Below are 22,500 nucleotides of genomic sequence, written 5' to 3' on the forward strand. Positions count from 1 at the left end.
ACTATTATATATCATTATTATTATTATTATTATTATTATACTATTATTATTATTATTATTATTATTATTATTATTATTATTATTATTATTACTACTATTATTATTATTATTATTATATATTATTATTATTATTATTATATTATTATTATTATTATTAAGCAGTGAGCTGGCAGAATTGTCAGGATGCTTGATGAAATGCTTACTGGTATTTCGTTTGTAGCTATGTTCTGAGTTCAGATTCTGCCAAGTCACTTCCATCGACATTTCATCTGGAGTCTTTTCTTGGAGGATTTGTTCAATATCCTCAATCACAAAATGGCTTGCATTTTCTCTGTCCATTTTAACTTTCTTAGCAACTGGTTTGTTTTCAATTTCAACAGATGGTATCTGCTTACATCTGAAATCTTCTGACATGACTCACTTTAAATGTATCGTCAATTCTTTTTCAGTTTTTTCTTCTAACCAGAATAATTTTTTTGTTCCACACAGAATTTGCATGGATTTCTTCTTCTTATCATTATTGAGTGAGAGATCAGTGTATGCCATCAAAGTGACACTGGGGTAAAATATACGAAGCCCAGTATACCCATCATGACTACCTGTCTGATAAGGGTACACTAGGCACATGCATCACAACCATATGTGCGTGACATGGTGGTCTCATATCAAGATAAACAGCACATGACCTTGCAGCTGGGGCCCACTTATAATTTTCTTCTGGTCGGGTAGCCCATCCCACTCAAAGGGTCTCTGAATAAGGATTGTTGAAGGATGTTGAACAAACCACCCATGTTTCCAAAGGTGAATTATTCAAACCCCAAAGAATCCCTCTCAACACATGGCTATGATGCTCCCCCACTACTTCTGCTCATGATCAGAGATGCACATATCGTCAGCCACTAAGGGACATGCTCAACTGGTTAAGGTCAAACAACTGACAAGCAAATCTGTGGTATTGAGCAGAATATTTGCTGTAGGCCATCTTTTATACCAAGACAAAACAATGTACATGATAACACTTCCAATCAGTTAAGATCAGAAGCCATGAGAGCCACTGCCTGGTATCAAAGTGACACTGGGGTAAAATATACAAAGCCCAGGATACCCATCATGACTACCCATCTGATAAGGGTATACCAGGTACATGCATCACAACCATATGTGCACGACATGATTTCATATCAAGATAAATAGCACATGACCTTGCAGGTGGGGCCCAGTTAGAACTTTCCTCTGATTGGGTAACCCATCCCACTCAAAAGGTCCCTGAATAAGGGTTGTTTAAGGATGTTGAATGAAACACCCATGTTACCAGAGGTAAATTATTCAAACCCCAAAGAATTCCTCCCAACACATGGCCATGATGCTCCCCCACTACTTCTACTCATGATCAGAGATGCACATATCGTCAGCCACTAAGGGACATGCTCAACTGGTTAAGGTCAAACAACTGACAAGCAAATCTGTGGCACTGAGCAGAATATTTGCTGCATCCCATCAAAATGCTGCAGGTAGTACCAATTACTGTTATTACTGGTAGCGCTGCTATATATAGTGACCTGACTTAAATCCTTCAAATTATTTTTCACTGTGTGTAGTTCAGTTCTATGTTAGAGTTCCAGTTTTATCAGACAGTTTTTCTTTTCAAAATCTTTTTCACTGCGTGAGCCACAAATCCTCGTCGCCACTGATATGTCCCATTGTGACGACATATTCCATCGTCTCTGTGGAACTGGTCCGAATAGCATGCCTTCATCGAGTGATCTTACTGATTGAGACAGTCCACTATTTATTACTGATTGAGACCAGTCCACTACTCACCTGAGGGGTGTCCACCACAACAGATTTCTTGTGGTGCTCTTATTTCCATTGTATTGAATATGTTTTACGTAGGACGTGTGTGCTTCTTTGCTGGTGAAATCCAACTTCATCCAAGTCTGTTGCAAGGATTACGCCATTGTTTTTACATTGTGACAGAAACTGAAGGCCATTTGACCACTGTTGCATAGAAGCATTTGGTGCTTGTATTCAGCTGGTTAATGACAATACATCACACATAGGGCCCCATATGGTAAAGATGTGGATGGGAAGAATGTGGGTAGAGGGGGATATGCTAGCAACAACACAAATAACTACGCAGAAACAGCCATAGTAAGGCGGAGAGCTGGCAGAAACGTTAGCACAAAATGCTTAGCAGTATTTCGTCTGCCGTTATGTTCTGAGTTCAAATTCCGCCGAGGTCGACTTTACCTTTCATCCTTTTGGGGTCGATTAAATAAGTACCAGTTACACATTGGGGTGGATATAATCAACTTAATCCTTTTGTCTGTCTTTGTTTGTCCCCTCTGTGTTTAGCCCCTTGTGGGTAGTAAGGAAATAGGTATTTCGTCTGCCGTTATGTTCTGAGTTCAAATTCCGCCGAGGTGGACTTTGCCTTTCATCCTTTTGGGGTCGATTAAATAAGTACCAGTTACACATTGGGGTGGATATAATCAACTTAATCCCTTTGTCTGTCTTTGTTTGTCCCCTCTATGTTTAGCCCCTTGTGGGTAGTAAAGAGATAAGAAACACCATGGTTGAAACAAGAACAAGAACAACAAATATTCTTAAAAGAGAAAAGAAACATGGTCATCCCTTACCCAAGGGACCTTATCTTATCGCCCATCACTTGTTATGCACTCATAAATTAAATTGGTTGTATGCAAATGAGTTCATAACTGGGGTCTGGTTGGCTGGCTGCTGTGCATTTGTGCTGGTTGCCGTTGCCATGGCATGAGTTTTTGGACCACAAAGTTTTCCACCTCAAAATAGGGATAAACGAGTCCTGCCAGGTGGAGTGGCAGTTCTCAGCAGCACACCACAGTTATTACCATGAGGCGTGGCTGAGTACCCCACTTGTCCTGGGGTAAGTGGACCATCGACCCTTCCCCTCCATCTACACTGCTTTACCTCACATTTTCTCTTCCTTTTCTCTCTTTTTATTTCTTGGAACTTTTCAATCTGTCCGACAGATTTTTTAAATAATTTTTTTTTAACTAAACACTTTGAAACTTTGGAAACTGGTAAAACAAAGTTTACTCTTAACGTTTTTGACAAAATTTTTGTATTTTAGAAGTTATTTTGTGTTAAAGTTGTCGTATTTGGGTAATTTAAACCAATCAATGACGTGTATTCAGCTGAAGAAAATTACTGCTGCTGTTTGTGAACAACAACTTCTGGGTCCACTCCCCTAACAAAACCCTTCTTTAATAACCAGAGGTGTTTTTATAGCAACATAGGTTGTGATTGCACGACCTGCTAGAAAAAGTAGCCCATCATATATTACATAGAAAGAAGCCCATCGTATATTATATATATATATGTCTGTGTTTGTCCACTGTCCCCGTTTGACAACCGATGCTGATATGTTTACATCCCTTTAACTTAGTGGTTCGGCAAAAGAGATTGATAGAATAAGTACTGCTTGTTAATCATTAATCATTGTTGGCATCCTTTTTGTCTCGGGAGAAAATGGAGTTGCGCATAAAGTAGTCCAGTCCGGCTTTTACATTTCATGTCCTGATACATTTCCTGCTGTGGCTGTGTAGTCCTATCCTGGACAAACACTCCCTCCGGCAGGCACCGCAAATGTAGCGAAGACTTTGCCTGGCTGGTTGTAACGTCATAGTTTCTTGTTGACATATTTTCTTGTAGTTCCATTTCTCCTCTCTCTGTCACTCCCTCTTTTACGGTACGTCGACAATCTCCACGGTTGCTGGCAACTGCTTGACAGTTGGTAATATTGATGTTGCAGGCATTTATAACCCTTTTGCAAACATCCTTGTAACGTAAGAGCGGTCTTCCCACAGACCTAGTGCCCCTAGCAAGCTCTCCGTAGAATATGTCCTTGGGGATTCTGCCATCTTGAATACGGCTAACATGTCCAAGCCATCTCATACGTGTGAGGACTGCAAACATGCTTAGTATTCCTGCTTGCTTGAGGACATCTTTGTTGGGGAGATGGTTATGCCATCTGATGCGAAGGATTTTCCGGAGGCAGCGCAAATGAAATATATTTAGGCGACGCTCTTGGCGTGTGAATGGCGTCCAAGTCTCACTTCCATACAGTAGAGTGCTAAGTACACATGCCTGGTAAATCTTCATTTTTGTGTTCTTGGTCAGCTTAATGTTGACCCATGCTCGTTTCGAGAGTTGGGCCATCACAGCAGCTGCCTTGCCAATGCGTATATTGAGCTCAACATCAAGGGATAGGTTGTAGGTGACGGTAGAGCCAAGATAGGTAAATGTCTCCACCTCCTGTAATCTGTGGTCTCCAATATGTGTGTTTCGGATGTCCGGAGTAGCCTGACCCATGATGTTGGTCTTCTTGAGGCTGATAGCTAAGCCAAAATCGTTACATGCCTGCTCACAACAGCTGATGAGCCTTTTTAGGGCTTCTTCTGTGTGTGATACCAGAGCAGCATCATCAGCAAATAGCATCTCCTTGATCAGGATGCTTCTTATTTTGGTCTTGCCACGCAGGCGTGAGAGATTGAACAGTTTCCCGTCACTTCTACTCTGCAGAAACACTCCATCATCTGATGTCTGAAAGGCATGTGAGAGCAGCAGCGAGAAGAAGATGCCAAATAATGTAGGAACAAGGACACAACCTTGCTTTACCCCATTTTTTATTTGGAAAGCGGCTGATGTTGAACCATTGTGCTGTATGGTTCCTTGCATATCATCATGGAAAGATTTGATGATCCTCAGCAGCTTTGGTGGACATCTGTTTTTTTGGAGCAGGATGAAGAGGCCTTTTCTACTTACCAAGTCAAAGGCCTTTGTCAGATCAATGAAGGCCATATATAATGGCATTTCTGCTCTCTGGACTTCTGAAGTTGGCGTATGGAGAATATCATGTCAATAGTTGATCAGCTTCTTCTAAAGCCACACTGCGATTCCGGATAGATTCGAGAAGCAAGTAGTTGTAGCCTGGCCAGGATAACGCGAGCAAAGGTCTTTCCAACAGTGCTTAGAAGAGATATTCCACAGTAATTGTTACAATCACCACGGTCACCTTTGTTTTTGTAAAGCGTAATGATGTTAGCATCCCGCATATCCTGAGGGACTGTACCCTCTTCCCAGCACTGACACAGAATCTCATGAAGGTGCCGAAGCAGGATAGTGTTTTTGCCGGCTTTGATGATCTCTGAGGGGATGCCCTCTTTTCCTGGAGCCTTGTTACTTGCTAGGGAGTCAATAGCCTTGGTGAGCTCTGCTATAGATGGTGGACTGTGAAGTTCTCACATGACTGGCAAGATCTTGACACTCTCGATTGCAGCCTCAGCTACTGTAGTCTCCCGTGAGTAGAGATCCTGGTAGTGCTCCACCCATCTATCCATTTGCTTGCTTTGATCCCTGATGAGATCTCCAGTAGTTGATTTCAGAGGGGCTGACTTGGTTGCGGATGGACCGAGGGCCTTCTTCAAACCGGAATACTTCCCACGGGTGTCGCCCCTGTCAGCAGCTGACTGGATACTCTGACAGATTTCCTGCCAATACCTATTTGCACAGCGTCTGGCTGTCAGTTGGGTTTTATTTCTTGCCTTTCTGAGTTCTTCGAGTGACTTTGTAGAAGAGTCACTCTTGTATTGCATCAGAGCTGCACGCTTTGCTTCGATAACTGGCTCCAGCTCTGAGAGCCCAGCATTGAACCAATCTGGGTTTTGCCTTTCTCTCATGCCGAAAGTATCCATTGATGTGGTATACAAAGCTTCCCCTTGTTAATCATTAATCATAATAATACTTTTATTGTAGCTTTTAATTTTGTTGATAAAAATAAATGAGTATTGTACGTATTTTCTTTTTAACTGTTGACTTATTTTTGCACCACTCTGTATAATCATGTGACTTATTATACTCAGGTAATTAGATCTATCTATCTATCTATCTATCATCATCATTGTTTAACGTCTGCTTTCCATGCTAGCATGGGTTGGACGATTTGACTGAGAGCTGGCGAACCAGATGGCTGCACCAGGCTCCAATCTTGATCTGGCAGAGTTTCTACAGCTGGATGCCCTTCCTAACACCAACCACTCCAAGAGTGTAGTGGGTGCTTTTTACGTGCCACTGGCATGGGGGCCTTCAGGCAGTACTGGCAACAACTTTGCTCGAATCTTTTTACACATGCCACCGGCACAAGTGCCAGTAAGGCGATGCTGGTAATGATCACGCTCGAATGGTGCCTTTCACGTGCCACCGGCACAGAAGCCAGTTAGCCACTCTGGCAACGATCACACTCATATGGTGCTCTTTACACCCTGCTAGAACGGATGCCAGTCATTGAAATTGATTTTGATTTCACTTGTCTCAAGAGGTCTTCGCCAGCAGAGTTTAGTGTCCAAAGAAAGAAAAGGTACACATAAGTGGGCTGGTTACGCCCCCGGCATAGGCCACGAGGTTATGGTCTCATTTGGCTTGCCGGGTCTTCTTGAGCACAGCATATTTCCAAAAGTCTCAGTCGCTAGTCATTTCTTTGGTGAGACCTAAAGTTTGAAGGTCGTGTTTCACCACTTCATGCCAGGTCTTCCTGGGTCTACCTCTTTCACAGGTTCCCTCAACTGCTAGGGTGTGGCACTTTTTCACACAGCTATCCACATCCATTCTCGCCACATGACCATACCAGCGCAGTTATCTCTCTTGCACACCACAACTGATGCTTCTTAGGTCCAACATTTCTCTCAAGGTACTTACACTTTGTCGAGTATGCATACTGACATTACACATCCAGCGGAGCATATTGGCTTCATTCCTTGCGAGCTTACGCATATACATACACATACATACATATATATATATATACTAGCATTAAAGACCCGTCGTTCCGGGTCATAGTGCTAGTGCATATATATATGTGTATATATATGTGTACATATTACATGTACATCTATATATATACATCTACACATAAAATACAAAATACAAAGTTATATCTTGATATCGCTAGTGATAACAATACTCAAAATATATAACAGACTGGAATTGTTAGCCCATCTCTTGTAATTTCGATCAATTGTATCTTGTCCTCCCTCTTGTATAGAAGTGTGGCTACAATCCAGCCTACCTCTACTTGGGGTATTAAAAATTTTTTTGTGGGACGTACTACGTCCCAGATATAAAGGTAAAAATAAAATATTTCCACTTTGCAAGTTCAAGTCGAGTACTCCTTTGCGCGCTCCATTGATTCGAACCTTGCTTCTATTGTGGCGAATTTACCGCCTCTGATTAGATACCTTTCATAGTCGCACCAAGACACTTTTCGAAGGTGCTTTCCTCCATGTGATTTTATTACTACCCACAAGGGGCGAACATAGATGGGACAGTACAATCGGGGAACTTAAAATAAGAAAGCCAATGACAAAAAAAGGAAAAAATAATAGTAAAAAATGACATATGAAAGAATATTTACAATGAGATGTAAATGCCCACTCGATCCCCGGAATCGAGAGGTTACATTTTCGTCACATATATTTCACAATATTTTCTTTTTCCTCTTCTTTCTTCTCTCTCTTCTCACAATTCTATACGTATTCCATAATACCTTTCAATTCTCTAAAGTCAATCACTGAGCCCTCAGGCAGCCGCTCTCTCACTCGAACACTCGTGTAAAATATTACACTCTCTCCGGCAGCTCTGAGGAACTCAGCGACTCTTTCTTGGGGATTAGAGCAGTCTCCTGCCACTGATCGGTCATCCTGTTGACCCATATATGTCCCTCCGTATTACATGTCAAGTCTTTCATTCAGGGCAGAAATGGAAGGTTATTAACTTGTAGTAGCAGTAATCTTGTTTCCGTCCTACGTTTTCCCTCGTTTTTCTTTTCGGGCTTATTTCTTCCTTGTTCTCCTCTCTTTGTTTCTCTCTTTCTCTCTTTTTGCTTTCTTTTCTTTCTTCTTCCTTCTCTTGTCTTTTTGGTTCTTTGTCTGTTCTCTCTTTCTCTCGTGTTTTATGTTCCTTTTCTTTTTCTTTTTGTGTGCCGTCTTTTCTTTTCGTTTGATCTGATCTTTCTCTTGTTTTTTTCCTGTTGGTTCTTTTTCCTTTTTTTTTTCCTGACTGTTTGGTTCTTTCTATTTCTTTCTTTTCTTTTATTTCTTTTTCCTTCATTGACTTATTATTTCCTTTCTCTTGTTGTTTTGTTTCCTTTTCTATGTTTTCTTTTTCATTTACCGTATTCTTTTTTCTTCAAGTTCCTGCTCGCACTCCGCTACGAATTCGTATAACGGGCACTCTTTTTTAATGTGCCCCCTTGTCCCGCACAAGTAACAGTTTGGTTTTCTTCCTCTACAATTACACTGAGGGTTTTCTCATCTTCAATTTCTATTCTGTAGGGGAACCTTTCAATGTCCTCTTTTGTGGCCATCAAACACAGTTCTACCCCATATCCTCTCCAGTTTACCGCGTTGGACTCCTTAAAGGATTCCACCTCCACTTCCTCTTCTGCTGCTCCTAGAATAGCTGTTGCCAGCCATTCTGTTTTCACTTCTGGGGGTATATTCGGGATTTTAACCCGGACCCCTCTTCTTCCTTGTATGAGGGCCACATTATAAATGTTTCGCTCTTAGTACAGTGGTAGCCAGTGAGGCTGCAATTTCTTCCGTTGCACATCTCACCTCCACCGTACCAAATTTCTTGCCTCTACTCACGTAGGTCGATTTCCCCATTATGTCTCCCAGACATTTTTCGATTTCGGCTATCTCCACTCTTGCCAGTTTCTTCGTATTTTTGTCTTGGGTTCTATATGTCACTGTCTTGTTTTCTTTGTCCTCTTTTGCTTTCGCGGGGGGGATTAGCTTCACGCTATCACCCTCCCTTTTGAAGAGCTTTTCATATTCTTTGAGTTTACTCTTCTCAAAGAAAACATCCTTCACGATTATCGACGAATCATTATTTTTCTTTCCCGTGACCCCCGCGTAAGTCGCCATGACTAGAGGGTCAATTCACCTTCTTCGGAAGGTTTCCACACGTGGAGGCAAACACCTCGCGCGATAATAATCAATTTACACAACAAAATTTCACTGTCTAGTCACAGATAACAACACGTATAGCTTGGAGCCATGTGATTTTATTATTACCCACAAGGGGCGAACATAGAGAGGACAATACAATCAGGGAACTTAAAATAAGAAAGCGAATGACAAGAAAAGGAAAAAATAAAAAGTAAAAAATGACATATGAAAGAATATTTACAATGAGATGTAAATGCCCACTCGATCCCCGGAATCGAGAGGTTACATTTTCGTCACATAATTTCACAATATTTTCTTTTTTCTCTTCTTTCTTCTCTCTCTTCTCACAATTCTATACGTATTCCATAATAGCTTTCAATTCTCTAAAGTCAATCACTGAGCCCTCAGGCAGCCGCTCTCTCACTCGAACACTCGTGTAAAACATTACACTCTCTCCGGCAGCTCTGAGGAACTCAGCGACTCTTTCTTCGGGGATTAGAGCAGTCTCCTGCCACTGATCGGTCATCCTGTTGACCCATATATGTCCCTCCGTATTACATGTCAAGTCTTTCATTTCGGGGCAGAAATGGAAGGTTATTAACTTGTAGAAGCAGTAATCTTGTTTCCGTCCTACGTTTTCCTTCGTTTTTCTTTTCGGGCTTATTTCTTCCTTGTTCTCCTCTCTTTGTTTCTCTCTTTCTCTCTTTTTGCTTTCTTTTCTTTCTTCTTCCTTCTCTTGTCTTTTTGGTTCTTTGTCTGTTCTCTCTTTCTCTCGTGTTATGTTCCTTTTCTTTTTCTTTTTGTGTGCCGTCTTTTCTTTTCGTTTGATTCTGATCTTTCTCTTGTTTTTTTCTGTTGGTTCTTTTTCTTTTTTTTTTCCTGACTCTGTTTTGGTTCTATTTCTTTCTTTTCTTTTATTTCTTTTTCCTTCATTGACTTATTATTCCTTTCTCTTGTTGTTTTGTTTCCTTTTCTATGTTTTCTTTTTCATTTACCGTATTCTTCTTTTCTTCAAGTTCCTGCTCGCACTCCGCTACGAATTCGTATAACGGGCACTCTTTTTAATGTGCCCCCTTGTCCCGCACAAGTAACAGTTTGGTTTTCTTCCTCTACAATTACACTGAGGGTTTTCTCATCTTCAATTTCTATTCTGTAGGGGAACCTTTCAATGTCCTCTTTTGTGGCCATCAAACACAGTTCTACCCCATATCCTCTCCAGTTTACCGCGTTGACTCCTTAAAGGATTCCACCTCCACTTCCTCTTCTGCTGCTCCTAGAATAGCTGTTGCCAGCCATTATTTTCACTTCTGGGGGTATATTCGGGATTTTAACCCGGACCCCTCTTCTTCCCTTGTATGAGGGCCACATTATAAATGTTTCCGCTCTTAGTACAGTGGTAGCCAGTGAGGCTGCAATTTCTTCCGTTGCACATCTCACCTCCACCGTACCAAATTTCTTGCCTCTACTCACGTAGGTCGATTTCCCCATTATGTCTCCCAGACATTTTTCGATTTCGGCTATCTCCACTCTTGCCAGTTTCTTCGTATTTTTGTCTTGGGTTCTATATGTCACTGTCTTGTTTTCTTTGTCCTCTTTTGCTTTCGCGGGGGGGATTAGCTTCACGCTATCACCCTCCCTTTTGAAGAGCTTTTCATATTCTTTGAGTTTACTCTTCTCAAAGAAAACATCCTTCACGATTATCGACGAATCATTATTTTTCTTTCCCGTGACCCCCGCGTAAGTCGCCATGACTAGAGGGTCAATTCACCTTCTTCGGAAGGTTTCCACACGTGGAGGCAAACACCTCGCGCGATAATAATCAATTTACACAACAAAATTTCACTGTCTAGTCACAGATAACAACACGTATAGCTTGGAGCCATGTGATTTTATTATTACCCACAAGGGGCGAACATAGAGAGGACAATACAATCAGGGAACTTAAAATAAGAAAGCGAATGACAAGAAAAGGAAAAAATAAAAGTAAAAAATGACATATGAAAGAATATTTACAATGAGATGTAAATGCCCACTCGATCCCCGGAATCGAGAGGTTACATTTTCGTCACATATATTTCACAATATTTTCTTTTTTCTCTTCTTTCTTCTCTCTCTTCTCACAATTCTATACGTATTCCATAATAGCTTTCAATTCTCTAAAGTCAATCACTGAGCCCTCAGGCAGCCGCTCTCTCACTCGAACACTCGTGTAAAACATTACACTCTCTCCGGCAGCTCTGAGGAACTCAGCGACTCTTTTCGGGGATTAGAGCAGTCTCCTGCCACTGATCGGTCATCCTGTTGACCCATATATGTCCCTCCGTATTACATGTCAAGTCTTTCATTTCGGGGCAGAAATGGAAGGTTATTAACTTGTAGAAGCAGTAAGTAATCTTGTTTCCGTCCTACGTTTTCCTTCGTTTTTCTTTTCGGGCTTATTTCTTCCTTGTTCTCCTCTCTTTGTTTCTCTCTTCTCTCTTTTTGCTTTCTTTTCTTTCTTCTTCCTTCTCTTGTCTTTTTGGTTCTTTGTCTGTTCTCTCTTTCTCGTGTTTTATGTTCCTTTTCTTTTTCTTTTTGTGTGCCGTCTTTTCTTTTCGTTTGATTCTGATCTTTCTCTTGTTTTTTTCCTGTTGGTTCTTTTTCCTTTTTTTTTTCCTGACTCTGTTTTGGTTCTATTTCTTTCTTTTCTTTTATTTCTTTTTCCTTCATTGACTTATTATTCCTTTCTCTTGTTGTTTTGTTCCTTTTCTATGTTTTCTTTTTCATTTACCGTATTCTTCTTTTCTTCAAGTTCCTGCTCGCCCTCCGCTACGAATTCGTATAACGGGCACTCTTTTTTAATGTGCCCCCTTGTCCCGCACAAGTAACAGTTTGGTTTTCTTCCCTCTACAATTACACTGAGGGTTTTCTCATCTTCAATTTCTATTCTGTAGGGGAACCTTTCAATGTCCTCTTTTGTGGCCATCAAACACAGTTCTACCCCATATCCTCTCCAGTTTACCGCGTTGGACTCCTTAAAGGATTCCACCTCCACTTCCTCTTCTGCTGCTCCTAGAATAGCTGTTGCCAGCCATTCTGTTTTCACTTCTGGGGGTATATTCGGGATTTTAACCCGGACCCCTCTTCTTCCCTTGTATGAGGGCCACATTATAAATGTTTCCGCTCTTAGTACAGTGGTAGCCAGTGAGGCTGCAATTTCTTCCGTTGCACATCTCACCTCCACCGTACCAAATTTCTTGCCTCTACTCACGTAGGTCGATTTCCCCATTATGTCTCCCAGACATTTTTCGATTTCGGCTATCTCCACTCTTGCCAGCTTCTTCGTATTTTTGTCTTGGGTTCTATATGTTACAGTCTTGTTTTCTTTGTCCTCTTTTGCTTTCGCGGGGGGGATTAGCTTCACGCTATCACCCTCCCTTTTGAAGAGCTTTTCATATTCTTTGAGTTTACTCTTCTCAAAGAAAACATCCTTCACGATTATCGACGAATCATTATTTTTCTTTCCCGTGACCCCCGCGTAAGTCGCCATGACTAGAGGGTCAATTCACCTTCTTCGGAAGGTTTCCACACGTGGAGGCAAACGCCTCGCGCGATATTAATCACTTTACACAACAAAATTTCAACGTCTAATCACAGATAACAACACGTATAGCTTGGAGCCGTGTGATTTTATTACTACCCACAAGGGGCGAACATAGAGGAGACAATACAATCGGGGAACTTAAAATAAGAAAGCGAATGACAAGAAAAGGAAAAAATAAAAGTAAAAAATGACATATGAAAGAATATTTACAATGAGATGTAAATGCCCACTCGATCCCCGGAATCGAGAGGTTACATTTTCGTCACATATATTTCACAATATTTTCTTTTTTCTCTTCTTTCTTCTCTCTCTTCTCACAATTCTATACATATTCCATAATAGCTTTCAAATCTCTAAAGTCAATCACTGAGCCCTCAGGCAGCCGCTCTCTCACTCGAACACTCGTGTAAAATATTACACTCTCTCCGGCAGCTCTGAGGAACTCAGCAACTCTTTCTTCGGGGATTAGAGCAGTCTCCTGCCACTGATCGGTCATCCTGTTGACCCATATATGTCCTTCCGTATTACATGTCAAGTCTTTCATTTCGGGGCAGAAATGGAAGGTTATTAACTTGTAGAAGCAGTAATCTTGTTTCCGTCCTACGTTTTCCTTCGTTTTTCTTTTCGGGCTTATTTCTTCCTTGTTCTCCTCTCTTTGTTTCTCTCTTTCTCTCTTTTTGCTTTCTTTTCTTTCTTCTTCCTTCTCTTGTCTTTTTGGTTCTTTGTCTGTTCTCTCTTTCTCTCGTGTTTTATGTTCCTTTTCTTTTTCTTTTTGTGTGCCGTCTTTTCTTTTCGTTTGATTCTGATCTTTCTCTTGTTTTTTTCCTGTTGGTTCTTTTTCCTTTTTTTTTTCCTGACTCTGTTTTGGTTCTATTTCTTTCTTTTCTTTTATTTCTTTTTCCTTCATTGACTTATTATTTCCTTTCTCTTGTTGTTTTGTTTCCTTTTCTATGTTTTCTTTTTCATTTACCGTATTCTTCTTTTCTTCAAGTTCCTGCTCGCACTCCGCTACGAATTCGTATAACGGGCACTCTTTTTTAATGTGCCCCCTTGTCCCGCACAAGTAACAGTTTGGTTTTCTTCCCTCTACAATTACACTGAGGGTTTTCTCATCTTCAATTTCTATTCTGTAGGGGAACCTTTCAATGTCCTCTTTTGTGGCCATCAAACACAGTTCTACCCCATATCCTCTCCAGTTTACCGCGTTGGACTCCTTAAAGGATTCCACCTCCACTTCCTCTTCTGCTGCTCCTAGAATAGCTGTTGCCAGCCATTCTGTTTTCACTTCTGGGGGTATATTCGGGATTTTAACCCGGACCCCTCTTCTTCCCTTGTATGAGGGCCACATTATAAATTTTTCGGCTCTTAGTACAGTGGTAGCCAGTGAGGCTGCAATTTCTTCTGTTGCACATCTCACCTCCACCGTACCAAATTTCTTGCCTCTACTCACGTAGGTTGATTTCCCCATTACGTCTCCCAGACATTTTTCGATTTCGGCTATCTCCACTCTTGCCAGCTTCTTCGTATTTTTGTCTTGGGTTCTATATGTCACTGTCTTGTTTTCTTTGTCCTCTTTTGCGGGGGGGATTAGCTTCACGCTATCACCCTCCCTTTTGAATAGCTTTTCATATTCTTTGAGTTTACTCTTCTCAAAGAAAACATCCTTCACGATCATCGACGAATCACCATTTTTCTTTCCCGTGACCCCTGCGTAAATCGCCATGACTAGAGGATCAATTCACCTTCTTCGGAACGTTTCCACACGTGGAGGCAAACGCCTCGCGCGATATTAATCAATTTACACAGAACAAAATTTCACTGTCTAGTCACAGATAACAACACGTATAGCTTGGAGCCGTGTGTTCAAATCTTCTTTTTTCTCTACATTGTATACTTTATAGACAATAGTCTTTTCTTTAATTTAATTTTTTATTATCCATCTGGACTATTCCATTTCTGCACGCTAATTTTATTTTTTATTTATTCCCATTCATGAGAAACCACTTATTCAAGTTCAAGTCATTGATGCAATTTTATACCAATTGCTATTTTTACTTTAGTTTGATTTTAATTATTACTTACTACATATAATTCAATTGTAATTATTATTTTTATTGTTAAAGTGAAACTATCTGACATAAAATAGAGAAATGTTTTTGTTTCACTTTTAACATGTAATACTGAAATAGTGGAGAAGATATGATATTGCTATGGGCTCGCTCTAGGCAAGAAGTTGAACATTTTTTTTGCCTATGAAACTACATGGACCCTAAGTAAGCTCCAGTTCACTCAGCTGTAGAAATGAGTTGCGATATCACTGGTGCCAAGCTGTATCAGCCCCTTTACCTTACCCTTGGATAACACTGGTCGTGTGGAGAGAGGAGGCTGGTATGCTGGTCTTCCATAAATAGCATTGCCCGGACTTGTGTCTGAGAGAGTAACTTCCTAGGTGCAATCTCATGGCCAGTCATGACCAAAGGGGCTCTCTGCATATATATATATATGTATCACCTTGATCACCTTGACTGACCAGTACATTGGGTGTCCATTTGACACTGCTGGTCACAGCATGCTGTCCACTCCTCTCTGGATCGTGCCTTTCTCATCCACCTGGTCCCAATTGCCCTCCTAAAATCATAACTCCACTGTCATGGAGGCCTTCCGAGTGGTCGCTTTCACTCACGCAGGTACCAGTTGACAACTGCGTGGGTCCACTGATTATCAGTGAGCCGGGCAATGTGTCCAGGCCTTCTAAACTTGCTGCATGTATACACTGTGATGACATCCCTTATGCCATTAAACGCCTTCCATCTGGCCCTTACTCTCTACAAGATCTCCTTTTCAATGTCTCGGCACATTCATTTCCTGTTCCAGGTAGACATATTCCTTTACCTCCTCTATTTCATCATCGCTGAAATCACGGGTCAGCTTCAGACCATGCTGACGGAGCTCAACATCAAAAGCTCTGCAGTAGGTCTCAAGATGAACCGCATGAAAACAAAGTTCATGCAGTCAGACAATGTACCCACAGGTCGAATGGTGATCGGCAGAGATGAAATAGAGGAGGTAAAGGAATATGTCTACCTGGGACAGGAAGTGAATATGTGCCGAGATATCAAAAAGGAGATCTTGTAGAGAGTAAGGGCCAGATGGAAGGCGTTTAATGGCATAAGGGATGTCATCACAGTGTATACACGCAGCAAGTTTAGAAGGCCTGGACACATTGCCCGGCTCACTGATAATCAGTGGACCCACGCAGTTGTCAACTGGTACCTGCGTGAGTGAAAGCGACCACTCGGAAGGCCTCCATGATGGTAGAGTTATGATTTCAGGAGGGCAATTGGGACCAGGTGGATGAGAAAGGCACGATCCAGAGAGGAGTGGACAGCGTGCTGTGACCAGCAGTGTCAAATGGACACCCAATGTACTGGTCAGTCATGGTGATCAAGGTGATATATATATATATATATTGGAGAATATGTTTTGAAGTTTGAAAATACACCTGAATCTCAAAACGTGTGGTCGTTAGTAAAGTTTGCAATAGATTAACAATTTTTGGTTTATCAATGATGAAAATAAATAAATAAACGATTTAGGAGAGTTTGAAGTCGCAAAGTAAACTTTTGGAAAAATTGTGTTTAAACGATCAAATATTGACAGAAATGTTTATGTTTCACTCAGAGTGAGTGTAATATAATTTTAAATGGTTGATGACATCCATAAGAGATAGAGATAGGTAACAGGTAATAAAGTCACGATTAATTTATGGTGACCGGTAATGAAATCAGTAAAAAAAAGTCACAATCAATTTATGGGATCCGGACAAAAGCCCTCTGAATTTTTCCCTGTGACTTTTTTTTTTTTTACCTGGATTCGACAAATATACATAACTGAAAGTTCCGTCATTTTGACTTTTTATACCTATTTCTTTATAACCCACAAGGGGCTAAACACAGAGGGGACAAACAAGGACAGACAAACGGATTAAGTCGATTATATCGACTCCAGTTCGTAACTGGTACTTATTTAATCGACCCCGAAAGGATGAAAGGCAAAGCCGACGTCGGCGGAAGCACACACACACAGGGGTTAATAAATCAAAGAAAAAAAGGAAGCACATTATAAAAAACTTTAGAGCAGTAATACTTAAAAGTTTGCTGGTTCTGGCTGTCAGTGAGTGACCATTGGTTTCGCACCTCTAACGTTCTTAGCGGCACAGATGACTCGCCAGATTCGTTTACCGGAGATTATGTGCCTCCAGCAAGTTTGACGAGTCGCTTATATCGTCAATGGTAATTCTCTGACCGACCACAACCAATAATCTTTTAAGTACTTCTACATATTGCATACACATATGTAAGAATAAGGCAGTAGTTGAGAAACTGTTTAATGCGTCCTAAAAAAGAGAGGAAGGGTGGGGGTAGTTAAAGTAAGAAGATATCAACTGGGCTCAATATGACCCTTGGGGGTCCATATAAAAAATTTTAAGGTCCACGCGAAGGGTCCATAAAAAAATCGCTTCAGATGTATCGTGAAAAACAGCTCAGTTTCTTAAACATTTAACTTAGCTGAACCGACACAAATTAAGATGTAAATAACAAGTTAGAATACTGAAAAAAAAGTATCTTTGAAGCTAGTTTATGAGCATGGAATGAGTAGAGAATAAAATCCAGAATATAATAGTAACCAATGGGGTCCGTAGACATAGAAAAGGGGACGGGGGTAAAAGTGAGGCAAAGTTGTAGTAGACGAGGATAGAAGAAAGATACACGTGGTTGGGATTTCTTCCTTCCTGTCTTCCATACTTTGCTTTTAGGTCCCTCTCTCTCTCTCTCTCTCTCTCTTATCTTTGTTTCTGTCTGTCTCTCATATCCCTCCCCCCCCGCCGTGTTTCGCCCTTTCTTCTCTTCTCCTCCCGCTCTGCTTGATGAGTGTATCTTTCCCCCCCTTCTCTCTCTCTCGGTCTCTATTCAATACCCATGTAAAAACTTCCACGTTTTCAAGTTTGCACAGAAGGAGGAAAGGGAAGAGGAGAAAGAAGAGAGGAGGAGAGGGGTGGAGAGAAGGAGGAAAGGGAAGAGGAGAAAGGTGGAGAGAAGGAGAGAGGTGGAGAGAAGGAGAAAGAAGAGAGGAGGAGAGAGGTGGAGAGAAGGAGAAAGAAGAGAAGACGAGAAAGAGGAAAGGGAAGAGGAGAAAGGTGGAGAGAAGGAGAGAGGTGGAGAGAAGGAGAGAGGTGGAGAGAAGGAGAGAGAGAGAGAGAGAAGTAATGAAAGAAGAATGGATTTGAAATATCCTCCGAGCTCAGTCGGGTTTGTTTCTCCTGTCGTGTAACATAAACGTCATGTTTTGTAAGAAACAGATTAGTAAATGCTTTGAAGTGAGGATATATACACACACACAGATAGATGGAAGGACAGATAGAGAGACAGATCGATAATTAGATCGATCGATCGATCGATAGAAAGATAGAGAGTGAAGAGAAGTTTGAGAGACAAGTGATAAAATTAATAGAGAGAGAGAGAGAGGACGTAGGTAGAAAGATAGAGAGTGAAAGAGTGAAAGCTATGTGAAAGAAAGTACATTGACAGGCTGATAGAGAGAGAGAGAGGGGGAGAGAGAGAGGGAGAGGAATGTATAGTTATTTCGTAGTATTTGGGAGTGAAAGCTATTAAGAGAGGGAGGGGGAAAAGAAAGAGTTATAAATATGCATACGGAGTGGGAGGCATAGAAATATAGATAGAGAGGGGAGAGAGTAAAGAGAGCATGGGATGAAGAGAGAGAGTGACAGACAGAGAAAAGAAAACGAATGTGAGTGAGAGAGGGAGAAAACGAATGAGAGAAAGAGAAGGTGGAAGTGGTAGAACGGATAAAGAGAGGGAGAGGGAAGAGAGTGAAAGGCATTCAGGGACGCGATTGAAATGGAAGAGGGAGAGAGAGAATGGAAGAGAGGCGGTGGTTGATGTGAGATAAAAAGGGAGAGGGGAAGAAAATGAGGGAGTGGTAAATGTGAGAGAGTAAAAGAGAAATAGAGTAAGAGCTGGAAAGAGAGAGATACATGAAAATGTGTATATGAGAGAGAGAGAGAGAGAACGTCTGAAGGGTGCGGGAAGAGAGAAGGTGGTTGATACGAGATAAAAAGTGAGAGAGGGGGATGAATACATGGATATGAGGAAGGGGCAATGCGAGAGATAGAAAGATAAAGAAATAGAGTGGGGGAATAAAAAACAGAGTAAGAGTTGGATAGAGGAAAGTGTGAGTGTGTGAGTGTGTGAGAAAGGGTGTGGGAAGAGAAGATATAAAGCGAAGGAGGAGGAGGCGTAAGGAGAGATAGAAAGAAAGATAGAGTGAGTAATAGAGAAAGAGAGTAAGAGGTTGAAGGAGAAAGTATGTGTGGGAGAGGGAGGGAGAGAGAGAGAAAGGGTAAGAGAGAAGTTTTAGAAAAGAAAAAAAGAAAAGCTTTTGAAAAAGTATCAACAAAAAGTAGAGCAAAAACATACAAAAAATAATAATAAAAAAGTAAAAAACTTTCGAAAAGGCAAGACGGACGGTGGGTGGGTGGGAGAAGACGGACGGGCGGCGGCGGCGAGCGAAGTGAACTTAAGATCGATCCCTGGTGAGGCTAATTAAAACAGCCTGTGGGTCCACGAACTGGATTAAGAGACAGAGAGACGAGACAAGAGGAGACTCCCAAACCTTCGGCTTCCTCCGTCCGCCTAACTATGACTTTCCTAGAGAAAGGGAGCAAAGAAAAGGGTCTGTTTAGTGTAATTGCTAACATCTTCGTGTCTTTCATCGGTGGAGGTGTACTCGGACTACCTTATGCTTTCAAAGAAGTAAGTACGATTATTATTATTATTATTATTACGGGGCATAACTACACTTTCGGGCCCTGCACTTGTTTATGTTGTCACTTTCTCTAGTGTGCATGGTTTTTAATGAAGTTTGTGCAGAAATGTGATTTCGATGACGTAGTTTACAATTATGGTGAGGAAATTTTCGAAAAAAGGAGAAAAAAAGTCTATGTTTGTTTCGGAGGTATTTCAGATCCTTTTTCTCCCCTTTCACTCTAAGTTTGTTGTCACCACTTTCTCGAAACTTTGCTATTTTAAACTTAATTTAATTTTTTTTATTAAGTGCTTCTTTTTAAAGCATCGGCCTTATGTAATCTACACTCATGAAAACGTATTTCTGTAAAATGTCATTGAAAAATATGTATTTTAAAGAAAGTTATGAGTAAAACAACGGCGGGAGGTGGGGGGAAAACGATCTGAAACTTCTTTATATAATGTTACCATCTTTTCTTAACCTACACCTTCAAAAACATATCTTTGCAGAATTTCATTTAAAAACTTGCATTTTTCAATAAGGGAACAAAGTTTTGCGGGGCACTAATCTGTAATTATGCTCATATTTTTGTCTTGTAATTAACTTTGACTCACCGAATGTTTTTTTTTTCTAGCCCTTACTAGAAAAGCTCCTTAAAAGTTATCTTTGGGAAACTTGAAAGCCTCTATTTTTATGTTATTCCTTCCTTTTAATTATTTAAAACCCTTCTGTGTTTTTCCGTCGTATTTTATGGCTCGTCTCGTTCGTCTTCAGGAAATAAACCAGGAAGAACTTCATAGAGATCATCTCATCCCGCTCGATGTTTGTTTTCCTTTTGAAGAACTATCTATTATTTGTAGAACAGTTCTCGTACTCCTTAAAGGGGTCATTAAGGAGCTTGAATCTTTTTTTTTTCAATTAAAAAAATATCCTTTTGTTAATTAGACCCGGGAATCAAGTTTACTTAAACTTGTCTCATTTAATTAACACAAACAACACCAAGAAGGGACTCTGTTAATTATTTTTTTTACCCCTTTAAGCCCCTTTGTCCTTCGTCGACAGGCCTCCCCCACGTCCTAAAGTGGTCAGTTAGGATCTTGACCCCTCTATTTTTTTAATTAAAAAAGTTCGTTTGTTGTTATTTAGTTAGAGTCGACTTTCATCAAATGTTTATAACTCTGGCTATCTTCGTTTAATTAACGCAAAGATACATCAGAGGGGTGAGGATAAATTCGACTTTCAGCCCCTACATGCATTTATGTTTATTATTAATGTGCTAGGATGTGATTTCAGGGGTCGCAGATCGAAAGACCACGTTGTGGGACACGCACACAAGAGCCTTCTTATGGGTGGTGGTGGTGGTTGTCTACAGCAATCTCTTGTGAATGTTTCGTGTCAGGTTTTTGTACGCGTGTGTCTGTATCTATGTGGCGAGTTTGTTTGTTTTTAGCCCTAGGTCAAGGCTACACCGAGCACCTATAATCAGATCTTCCAGCCATAACCATCCTGTCTTTTTATAATTTATGAAAGATTCTGACAATGTTTTCGTATCAGGACTTGTGTGTATATATCGTGTATGTATGTATCAAGGTGGGGTGTTGTTTTTAACCCTGTGTTAGGGCCCCCGAATGAGCATACAGCCTTGTGATGAAACATTTACAGCTATAATCATTCCGCCTTTTTTTCTTTAACTTTTCTAGGATTACATGGCGAAGGTAAAGAATACACGTACCCTGTGTTTGGGGTTAGGGGTAGGCTTTAGGATTAGGATTAGGGTTATGCTGAAAACGGGTGGTATGCGTATTCCTACCTTCGCCGGGTTACATTATCCAATGTTTCTGACTTTTTACTTTTTATTTTATTTAAAGTTGTGAGGGTGTGGTGTAACTGCGTGGCACCTCTCCACCCGCTCCGAGCCAACCAAGGCCTTGGGATTTGGCAGACGGAAACTGTGGCGAAGTTTATTGTATATAAAATAAAAAATATGTATCTTTTACTTGTTTCAGTCATTATTAGACTGCGGCCATACTGCAGCACCGCCTTGAACTTCTACTCGAATGAATCGACCCCTGTACTTACATTTTTAAAGTCTGGTACTTTTCTATCATTCGCTTTTGCCGAACTGCCAAGTTACAGGGACGTAAACACACCAGCACCGTTTGTCAAGCAGAGTGGGGGCACATAGACACAAAGACACACACACAGGGACTTATATGTAAATATATATATATACTCTTTACTCTTTTACTTGTTTCAGTCGTTTTGACTGCGGCCATGCTGGAGCACCGCCTTTAGTCGAGCAAATCGACCCCGAGACTTATTCTTTGTAAGCCCAGTACTTATTCTATCGGTCTCTTTTGCCGAACCGCTAAGTAACGGGGACATAAACACACCAGCATCGGTTGTCAAGCAATGCTAGGGGGACAAACACACTCACACAAACATACACATACACATATTATATATACATATATACGACAGACTTATTTCAGTTTCCGTCTACCAATTCCACTCACAAGGCATTGGTCGGCCTGGGGCTATAGCAGAAGACACTTGCCCAAGGTGCCACGCAGTGGGATTGAACCATGTGGATAGTAAACAAGCTACTTACCACACAGCCACTCCTGCGCCTATATATATAAGGAAAGTTTATGAAAAAACAAAAGACGAAGACAGGTGGTGTACAAAACAAACAGATGTATTAGTATAACGCTCAGGAATATATATATATTTTTTTGTAATTTTCTAATTTTCTAATTTTCTAATTCCATTTTCTAATTTTGTATGTTTCTCCATTTTCTAATTTATATATATATAATTTTCTAATGTATATATATATATATATATATATATAATATATATATATTTATATATAAACATTACGTTATATAATTAGGGTTCAGTAAAATAATTTACTTTACCACACACCGAACTTTTAGAAATAGCAGCCAAAAAGTCTTAGCTATTTCCTCTACTATAAGAAAAGTCTCCCAGACAATGTATACTCAAAAATAATTATTGACACTATATATATATATATATATATATATATATATATATATATAATCATCATCATCATCGTTTAGCGTCCGCTTTCCATGCTAG

At 40.6% G+C, this 22,500-nt stretch overlaps 1 protein-coding gene across 3 annotated transcripts in view; it reads left to right on the forward strand.

Annotated features, from left to right (window-relative positions):
• The first annotated feature begins 19,049 nt into the window (after positions 1–19,049).
• LOC115226205 (amino acid transporter AVT3C-like) overlaps positions 19,050–22,500 on the forward strand; it is a 157,833-nt gene continuing 154,382 nt past the window's right edge. Inside the window, exon 1 of one of the 3 annotated variants that reach the window (XM_029797221.2) lies at positions 19,050–19,403. In XM_029797221.2, coding sequence (XP_029653081.1) covers positions 19,290–19,403 — 114 coding nt within the window. In that variant the 5' untranslated portion in view covers positions 19,050–19,289. The remainder of the gene's footprint in view (positions 19,404–22,500) is intronic. The other 2 variants (XM_029797222.2, XM_029797223.2) reach the window with 2 other exon arrangements.

The sequence above is a fragment of the Octopus sinensis genome, linkage group LG29, assembly GCF_006345805.1.
Source record: "Octopus sinensis linkage group LG29, ASM634580v1, whole genome shotgun sequence".
NCBI lineage: Eukaryota > Metazoa > Mollusca > Cephalopoda > Octopoda > Octopodidae > Octopus > Octopus sinensis.